Raw genomic sequence first — 9,828 nt, 5'->3', positions numbered from 1 at the left:
ATCCTGGTGTGTGTGTCCGCCCTTGCCTGGGTGCCGGGTTCACCGCAGAAGAACGATCGTATCTGGAACGGAGGGGTCACAGTCGGTGACCTCAGAAGACATTACAAAGGGCTCGCCCGAAAGCTATCCGCGAGGAATATCGAAGGTCTGTTTGGAATCTATTTTGAATATTCATTCGCTTTCGCTCTCTCTCTTCTCCCCGCCCAACGGCACAACAGCGATTACTGTGAACTGAACTGAACTAAATTGAACTGAACTTTGCATCACTTGAAACTGATCATTTACCTCTAGACTGCGATAGAGCTTGATTGATCCTATTATCCTAGTTCTGTGTACATGTGTGTTTATTCATTGCTAACCTGTTGCATTTATATCCTTACTATTAGAGTACTGTGTTACTTATTTCTTTAATAAAACTTTCTTAGTTCCAGCAATCCAGACTCCAACTAAGTGGTCCATTTCTGCTGGTTTGGCAACCCAGTTACGGGGTACGTAACAGCAGGAATTGCTGTTGGATGTTCCAGCGATAGTGTGACGCAGGAGTCCTTACTGTAGAGGTGCTTTAACCTCCGTGCAAAGGGAAGAAAAGGGTAGGGAGACTGTGGTTACATCAGGGGAATAATCAAAACCGGCCACCAGGAGATATGTAAGACTCTAGGTGAAAAGGTTGCATCCCAGGTTCCTATTGAATCTCCTGCCTCTCTCCTCTCAACCCAAAGCTACGATCTCCAGTTCCTGGCTCCCCACCTCTGGGAAAAAGACTCTGCACATTGACCGTACCTGTACCCTTCATAATTCCACACATCGCTGCAAGATCTCCCCTCATTCTCCTGCTTTCCAGTTGAGAAAGTCCCAACCTGCTCAACTTCTCTCCACAATTCAGTCACCTGATTCCTGGCAACAGCCTCAGAAATCTCCACAATCCACCAAGCACAGTGGCATCCAGCCACAGGGGCAAGGATAACAGGTTTAGGGAACCTTGGTTTTCAGGAGATACTGAGTTCTGGTTAAGAAAAAGGAGGTGCATAGCAAGTGTAAGCGGGCAGGAACAAATGAGATACTTGAGTATAAGAAGTGCAAGGGAACACTTAAGAGGGAGATCAGTAAGGATAAAGGAAGGCATGAGGTTGCTCTAGCAGACAGGATGAAGGGCTTCTACAGATGTATTCAGAGCAAAAGGATAGTGGGGGGCAAAACTGGTCCTATTGAAGATCAAACTGGTAATCGATGCGTGGAGCTGAAAGAGATGGGGAGATCTTAAATGGATTCTTTGCATCTGTATTTACCTGGGAGACAGACACAGAGTCTGTAGAAGTGAGGCGAAGCAGCAATGAGGCCATGGACCCTATACAGATTACAGAGGAGAGGATGTTTGCTGTCTTGAGGCAAATTAGGGTGGATAAATTGCCAGGGCTTGACAAGGTGTTCTGTCGGACCCTGTGGAAGGCTAATGTAGAAACTACAGGGGCCCTACCAGAGTATTTAAAGTGTCCTTAGCCACGGGTGAGGTGCTGGAGGATTTGAGAATAGCTGATATTGTTCCATTGTTTAAGAAAGGCTCTAAGAATAAATCAGGAGATTATAGGCCAGTGAGCCTGACATCAGTCGTGGGAAAGTTACTGGATTGTATTCTAGGGAACTGGTTAGATAAGCATCTGGATAGACAGGGACTGATCAGGGATAGTCAACATGGCATTGTGCGTGATAGGTCGTGTCTAAGTAATCTTATATAGATTTTTGCTGAGGTTATGAGGAAGGCTGATGAAGGGAAGTCAGTGGATGTTGTCTACATGGACTCCAGCAAGGCCTTTGACAGGTTTATTCACGGGAGGCTGGTCAAGAAGGTTTAGTTGCTTGGCATTCGGGATAAGACTCTAAATTGGTTTTGTGGGAGAACCCAGAGAGTGTGACTAGTGGTATGCTACAGGGATCGGTGCCGTGCCTATTGTTGTTTGTCATATGTATTAACAATCTGGATGATAATGTGGTAAACTGAATGAGCAAATTTGTGGGTGACACCAAAATTTGGAGCATAGTGGACAACAAAGCTTGCAGCAGGATCTGGATCAACTGGAAAAATGGGCAGAAAGATGGCAGATGGAATTTAATGTGGACAGATGTGAGATGTTACACTTTGGGAGGACCAAACAGGCTAGGATTTCCATTGTAAGCAATAGGGCGCTATAGGGATCTGGGAATACATATCCATAATTCATTGAAAGTCACATCACAGGTAGATAGGGTTGTAAAGAAAATAGTTGGCACATTGGCATTCATAAATCAAAATACTGAGTAGAGGAGATGGGATTTTATGTTGAAATTGTTTATGACAATGAGGCCAAATCTGGAGCATTGTCTGCATTCTGGTCACCTACCTGCAGGAAGGTGTAAATAAGGGTGAGTGAGTGTATGAAAATTCACAAGGATGTTGCTGGGAGTAGATGTCCCGATTTATCGGGAAAGACTGAATAGGTTCGGACTTTATTCCCTGGAGCGTAGAAGACTGAGTGGAGATTTGATGGGGGTATAACAAATTATGAAGGGTACAGACAGGGTAAATGCAAACAGGCTTTTTCCACTGAGGTCGGGTGAGACTCAACGAGAGGTCATCGATTAAGTGTGAAAGGTGAAATATTTAAGGGGAAATAGGGGGGTATTTGTTGACTCAGATAATGTGAGAGCACAGAAGTGGTGGATGTGGGTTCAGTTTCAATATTTAAGTGAAATTCAGATAGGTACATGGATGGGAGGGATATGAAGAACTATGGTCCAGGCGCAGGCAATGGGTCTAGGCAGATTAGTAGTTTGCACGGACTAGATGGGCCAAAGGGACAGTTTCTGTGGTGTACTCTATTTTATGACTAGGTTAATATGCCCCACTATAACAACCATATTATTTGTGCAGCTTTCTGCAATCTCCCTCTATATATACAGTAAATGTAGTGAGAATGGCTCTGTTCTGTGTTTTGTTCCGTGTGTGAGATGTGGGAAGTCTGGGGGGCCTCTAATCTCCCAGATAATCACATCTGCACCAGGTACTGAGCTGCAGCTCCTCCGAGAACACGTCAAGGAGCTGGAGCTGCAGCTTGATGACCTTCAGTTCATGTGGGTGACTGAGGAAGTGATAGGTAGTGGGTACAGGGAGGTAGTCGCCTCTAGGACGCAGGAGGCATGTAATTGGATGACTATTAGAAGAACAGGAGATCGGCAGCCAGTGCAGAGCACCCGTGTCCAATCTCCTCTATAATAAGTATGCCATATTGTATATTTATGGGGGGAGCTGCAGCGACCGAGTCTCTGGCTGCGGTTCAGAGGAGATGAAAGCGAAACAGTGAAGAGGGCTGCAGTAGTGACAGGAGATTCCATAGTTAGAGGAATAGATGCAGGATTTTGTGGACACGATAGAGGCAACCGGATGGTATGTTGCCTGCCAGGTGGCAGGGTTAGGGGTGTCTCAGATCAGGTCCATGACATTCTAAATGAGCAGGGCGAGGAGCCAGAAATCTTGGTACATATTGGCACAAGCAGTGGCGTTTCTAAGGTATGGCAGGTATGGCACATGCCCTGGGCGCCATTGAGCAGTTTCTATTAAAGTCAGACAAACCATCCCCGGATGGTGAGAAAATAATTTTCTTCAGATGTATGATCTGTCTTTTTCCCCTGATCTCACGAAACAGCGCAGCGCCACACACTCGCTGATGTCTCTGCTCTCCGCGCTTTCGATGCCGTAACTGTAAAGGCATTTCCCCCCAAATGTTCCAAATGCATCAGCGCTGTTTGCTCCTTCCTTTTGTTGGCTGTTGTTTGTGAAACCCGCTTCCTGAGCCGCATTTTAAATGCAATGGATTTAGTGCACGAATCAGGCTGCGGCTGCTGGCGTGACAGCCGCCACGCCACGTCTCCATCTCCTGAGCATGAGCTCACTGTCACATTTAACAAAACGATAAATTACGGATTTTGGGGTTGGAATGAGACAAACGCTGCTCTTTTAGTCTGCCAACTAACTTAGAAATGATTCTGCACATTGATGTAATGACAATTTCATTTGGACTGCATATTTTGCTCTTTTTTTGCACCATTTATTAAATGTAATTAATTAATATATTTCTTGTTGTAATTGATAGTTTCTAAACAAATTATATATTGTAATATACTGCTTCGATAAAACAACAAATTTCATGATCCTGATTTAACAGACGTTGGCAACCTTTGTGCTTGCACCGAATGCTCTGGCGCGACAAGTACTGAGATCCACACAAGTGTAGGTGTCACGCTCCTCCATTGACGTAAACGGCGAGTACATAAACCCATTTAGCAATTCAGCACAACGGTTAAAGTTATACCTCCGGGGACAGCAACGGCCAGACAGCCCTAAAGTGGTACTGAATCTCCCTCACCTCACACTCTGTTCTCATGTCCCGGCGCTACCGATCCGTCGGACAATGCGCAGGGACCGGTAGGTGGTGAATGTGTGGAGGTGGAGACCGGACTGAAGATAGTGCTGCCGCCCCAGGTTTGTGCTCAGGACGCGGCATTATTAATGTACCGAAGCACCGAGGTGATCGGATGTTTCACCGCGCTGATCACCTGCTCCCTGAATCTGGACTGAGTCAAGGCGTAAAGAAACGTGTTCGGACAGCAGCTGAAATCCCTCAGCAAAACCGCGACGTCGGAAAAGATCCATTCAGAATCATTGAAGTCGAATCCTTTCCCCGAGACCTGATAATATATGAACTGTACAACGTTCGTCATTCACAGGAGGATGAAACTGCCGGAGACGGTGAAGAGTAAAACCACAGACCTCCTCCTGCTCTCCATCTCCGGGTCACTGCGGTTCTCCCCCTTGCTCTGACCCTTCAGCCCCTCACGGACGCGACTGGCCACTAAAATGTGCCTGACTGTCAGAGCGTTGAGCAGCAGGATCCCAGCGAAAGGGAGGAACGGAGTTAAAACCGTATCGAACCAGTCATATCCCACCCACCCGGGGTCAGTGAAATAATTGTCCTTGACTTGACAGAACCACGGAACATTGTCCATGATCACTATGGGTTCCCGCGTGAAATATCGCGGAACGCTTTTCAGACAGAACAGTACGCCGGTTGTTGTTAGAACCAGAGCCGCAGTTTTCCCGGTGCAATATTTTGTTTTTAGCTTCTGGCAGCAAATGGCGACAAAACGGTCGAAGGTGAAAGTGCCGGTGAACCAGACAGAGCACAGTGTGGCGGTGAACCTCAGCTCAGTGATAACACTGCACACGGGGGTGATGTCCAGAAAACTCCACGGAAAGTAATAATGATTGATTTGATACAAAATGACCCCAGCGACAATGGTCAGTAGATCGGCCGCTGCCATGGCTACCAGGTAGCGAGTGGTGCAGGTAGAGAGGCCGCACTTTGCCCGGGGCAGGATCACAATCGCTACTAAATTCACTGAGGAGAGGGAGAGAGAGGGAGAGAGAGAGAGAGAGAGAGAGAGAGAGAGAAAGAGAGGGGAGAGTGACCATGTAGAAACTGAGCAACACTGAACATATTCTCCGGGTATTAACAGGGGATCAGGTTTTAGCTAAAGATCAGGAGTCCTGGAATCTGGGAACGGCTGCTAATCTAACATCAGACACGGGCCACATTGTCTCCGACCTGCCCTGCCCTTTTTCAGCGTGTAGGTGTCAAATCTGGACAAGATGTCATTAAAGGGAAGAACATGGTTCGAGTCGACCCCCTCAGTTAGAGGAAAGACAAAGGTGTTTTTTTTTTCGCTTGTCATTAAATATGAAAAATCAGAATGTCGATATCTCAAATGGATATCTGTACTGTACATTGATCATCAAGTTGGAAGCTTATGAAATAATGATGAGCAGTTTCACACCGGTTCACACACAGAAATACCAAACATGAATTTCTCTGCTCACTTATCAGGAATTCCAATGACGACAATGAACACGTATAATATTTTCTCCAGACTCATGTACCAATCCAACATTACAGACATTTCCTCCGTCCGGTGATTTCTGCCCCTGTGCTACAGACGGTCTCTCGGAATGAAATATTGAGGTAGCAGATGCCCGGGGTTTTGAATGCCACTTAACGAATCCACAGGGACAGATTTGAACAGATTTAAAAATAGAGGCTTCTAAATTATTTACAAACCGATTACATTTTACAGGCGTAATCCCAGCGGTGGCAGATTGAGATTCATTTAGTGAATTAATGTTAGACGATTTGTGGGAGTTAGTTGTCCCAGAAAAGTGAGTGAGCCTTCCGGGATGTCTTATTAGTTAGACATGCTTTCACTGAAAATATGTTCTTCAAAGAAACCATTTAACAGACACCAAATATTGAAGTAAATTATGTCGTTGTAGCTTGTGAAATTGTATTGACTAAACTACAGTTACCACTGTCCTCAAGAATATAAACTCTTGATGTAGTCTGCGTTTGGGGGACCCTACCGAGGGGGTGCCCAAGAGAATATCTGTTTGTGGTGATGAATAAACACTCACATAGCCACTAAACTATCCAATATCTTCAGTGACTCAGTCACAGTGAAAAGCATTTGTGAGCTTTTCCAGGACCTACCCCTAATCCCAATGCATGCCCATCAAACTCAGCAGTCTGGTGGTTTTAATCATATCACCCTGCTTCTGTCAAAGACAACGGCGTAGAACTGAAGAGGAGGATTTAAAAAATGTAGAGGGGTGTGTGTGTGTGTGAGTGTGTATGAGTGTGCCTGTGCATGTGTAAGCCTGCGTCTTTTTGTGATTCTGTTTGTTATTCTGTGTGTTTTCCTGTGTCTGTGTATAGCAGGCAGCGCTTGGTCTTTGTTGAGACGTCGTGTCTACTGAGAACACTTGGCTAGTGTGGAAGAAATCACTCATGACACCAGATATGTGTACACTGGTTTGCGGAACTATATACTGTATTCTACATATTTTTTGGATTTAGGGAGCACTATACAAATGAAACTGACCTTTTCCGCCATTTAGTGAACGCCGAATTGTTATTCTGCTGAGTTCCATAACTTCAACTGGGAGGTAGCCCTAAATACCATTCCCATCCATGTAACTATCTAAACTTCTCTTCGATGCAATCAAAGTCACATCCACCTCTTCCGTGACAGGTCTTCCCACTGCCGCATCACTCTCTGAGTGAAGAGATTCCTTCTCACTTTCCGCTTAAGTATTTCACCTTTCACCCTCGTCCTGCGACCTCTAGTTCCAGTCTCACCAAAACCTCAGTGAAAAAAAGTCATAACTTACTTCCCACAGTACAGGTACTCAAGTCCCAACAAACATAATGTAAATTTTCTCTGGTGAACGCAGCAGGCCAGGCAGCATCTCTAGGAAGAGGTACAGTCGACATTTCGGGCCGAGACCCTTCGTCAGGACTAACTAAAAGAAGAGCTAGTAAGAGATTTTCCTTTGAGAAGGAAAAGCAGAAGTGGTGTGATATCTTGACGAGAATCCTTCACTGCATAAAATTCCTTGCGACTCAGAACCTGGATTTGCGAGGACACAGGGAGTCACTTCAGCTAGACGATGACTCCAATGTGGTAACTTTCCTTGGCTCACTGAAACTACTGGCCATCCTTGACCCTGTCATAAAAGAACACCTCACTCATTTAGAAAGTCATCCTGAATCTACGTCTTATCTTTCACCTGGTGTCCAGAACGAATTCATCCACATGATGGCATCCACTGTTCACCAGAGTTTACTGAGAAGCATTCGTAAACCCAAGTACTAGGGTCTCATGTTCAACCCGACTCCTGATCAGGCACACCGTGAGCAGATATCAGAAGTAGTGAGATATATGGAAGTTGATTTTGAGAGGAAAACAGTCCGTGTTAGAGAGTCCTTCCTTGGTTTTATCCAGATAAGCCAGAAGGATGCTGAGAGCTTGGTTGAAGACATCTTGAAACAGCTAGAGAAGGATGAAATGGAGCTACAAGATTGTCGGTCACAGTGCTATGACAACGCTGCTGTGATGGTTGGACACAGAAGTGGTGTTCATCAAAAAGTAAGTGAGAAAAACAACTTGGCAGTGTTTGTGAATTGCAACAATCACTCACTCAACTTGGTGGGTGCACATGCAGCCAAGCAGGATACAATGATGGCCATGTTTTTTGGAACTATCGAAGCTCTCTATATGTTTTTCTCTCGTTCAACACAGGGCTGGGAAAAACTCAAAAACGCCTTGCCTGTGGTTGTTAAATCGGAGTCCGAAACCAGGTGGAGTGCAAGGACTGAAGCAGTGAAGCCCGTCAACAAGTACATTGAGGAGATACTTCAAGTTCTCCAGGACATGATAGACAATGAAAACAAGACCAGTGAAACGAGAAGTGACGCAAGGTAGCCGTACAACCGCATGTTGAGTTACAATTTTCTGATTTTGCTAGGATTTTGGAACAAAGTACTCATTCGCATTGACCGTATTCAAAAGAGGCTGCAGGACCCTAGCATGAACTTCCACGATGCTGCCCCGTATTTGAAAGCCCTCCGAGATCATTTTTATGATGTAAGAGAAGTGTTGGTCAGTGTGTCACTCTAAGAAGGAGTCGCTCTCTGTCAAGAATGGAATATTGAAGTTGAAAGACGTCAGAGACGAAAGAAACGAGTGGCTGATGAGAACTCGAGAGACGCTGGGTTAACAGCTAAGGAGGAAATGGAAAGAGTTATGAAAGGAACATTCGAATGTCTTCACAGAGAAATGGATGGAAGGTTCGCTCGTTTGCACGACAATGACGTCAAGTTTGGGTTACTTCTCGATGTCGAGGGATTGTGTTATGGCGCCGACAGTAACTACCTAAAGAAGAAGTGCGAAAATTTGGGCAAATTGTACAGCTCTGATGTTGATGGACAGCAACTATATGAAGAAATTTTGGATTGCAGAATATTGCTATCAAGGCGGGTCAACATGAAGATATCAAGACCTGAAGGGCTTCTTGAATTTGTTGTTCAGTATGGAGATGACAACGTCTTCCCAGGTCTTTGCATTGCTATTCAGATAATGCTAACCATTGCAGTTTCCATCGCCAGCTGTGAGAGATTATTCAGCAAGTTAATACTAATACTGTCGTATTTGAGAGCCTCTGTGGGTCAAGACAGTCTCTGTGATCTTGCTCTGCTGAGTGTAGGAAGAGAAGAAACTGAAAAAACTGACTTTGATCACATCATAGACCAATTTGCATCAGTGAAAGCAAGGAAGGTGCAGTTATAATTTTCATGTTGTGCCATAATTTGTTAATTAAAAGATTAATGAGCTTGATTTGTATTTTTGAGCTGATATTATGGTAAAGTTATCTAAAAGATGGGTGTCAGATGTTTGGACAGGGGCGCAAGAATGGACAGAATGAAAACTTGGTATGATAAGGAAGCCCGAATGAGGTCATTAAAGCCGTGAGGTAAAGTGCTTGTTTTGTTCCTTGTGCAGACAAACCCTCCACAAGCTAAGTTTCATAGTCCCTATGAAACAGTGTCTAAAGTTAATGATGTGAACTATGTAGTCAAAACACCAGATAGACGAAGGCCAACGCAGCTTTGTCACGTAAACATGCTTAAGCTGTATCATGAGAAACAGACAGCAGCTCTGACTATTGTTATTAATAACAATGAATCTGACCTCTCTGGGTATTTACTAGCTGATCCATCCGAGGCCTATTTTAAACCAAACATTATTTCAGCCAGATTGACAAATACGACTATTTTGGAAAATATTGATGAGAAACTGGCTCATTTACAACCCGAGCAGCAGCAGCAAATGAGGCAGTTGATCATGAAATTTTGGGATTTGTTCCCTGATGTTCCAAAAAGAATAACAGTAGCCTCGCATCATGTA

General features: G+C 44.7%; 1 protein-coding gene across 1 annotated transcript; it reads right to left on the bottom strand.

Annotated features, from left to right (window-relative positions):
- Positions 1-4,752: 4,752 nt before the first annotated feature.
- On the bottom strand, positions 4,753-5,892 carry LOC134359633 (sex peptide receptor-like). Its single transcript, XM_063073133.1, has 2 exons — positions 5,886-5,892; positions 4,753-5,429 (listed from the first exon to the last, which is right to left on the bottom strand). Exons 1-2 carry the CDS (start codon positions 5,890-5,892, stop codon positions 4,753-4,755), a joined length of 684 nt encoding a protein of 227 aa, XP_062929203.1.
- Between the last annotated feature and the right edge of the window lie 3,936 nt (positions 5,893-9,828).

This window comes from Mobula hypostoma, chromosome 2 (genome assembly GCF_963921235.1).
Source record: "Mobula hypostoma chromosome 2, sMobHyp1.1, whole genome shotgun sequence".
In the NCBI taxonomy this organism is placed as follows: Eukaryota; Metazoa; Chordata; class Chondrichthyes; order Myliobatiformes; family Myliobatidae; genus Mobula; species Mobula hypostoma.
Note: the sequence above shows the minus strand (reverse complement) of the source record. Positions and strands in the feature narration are given on the sequence as shown.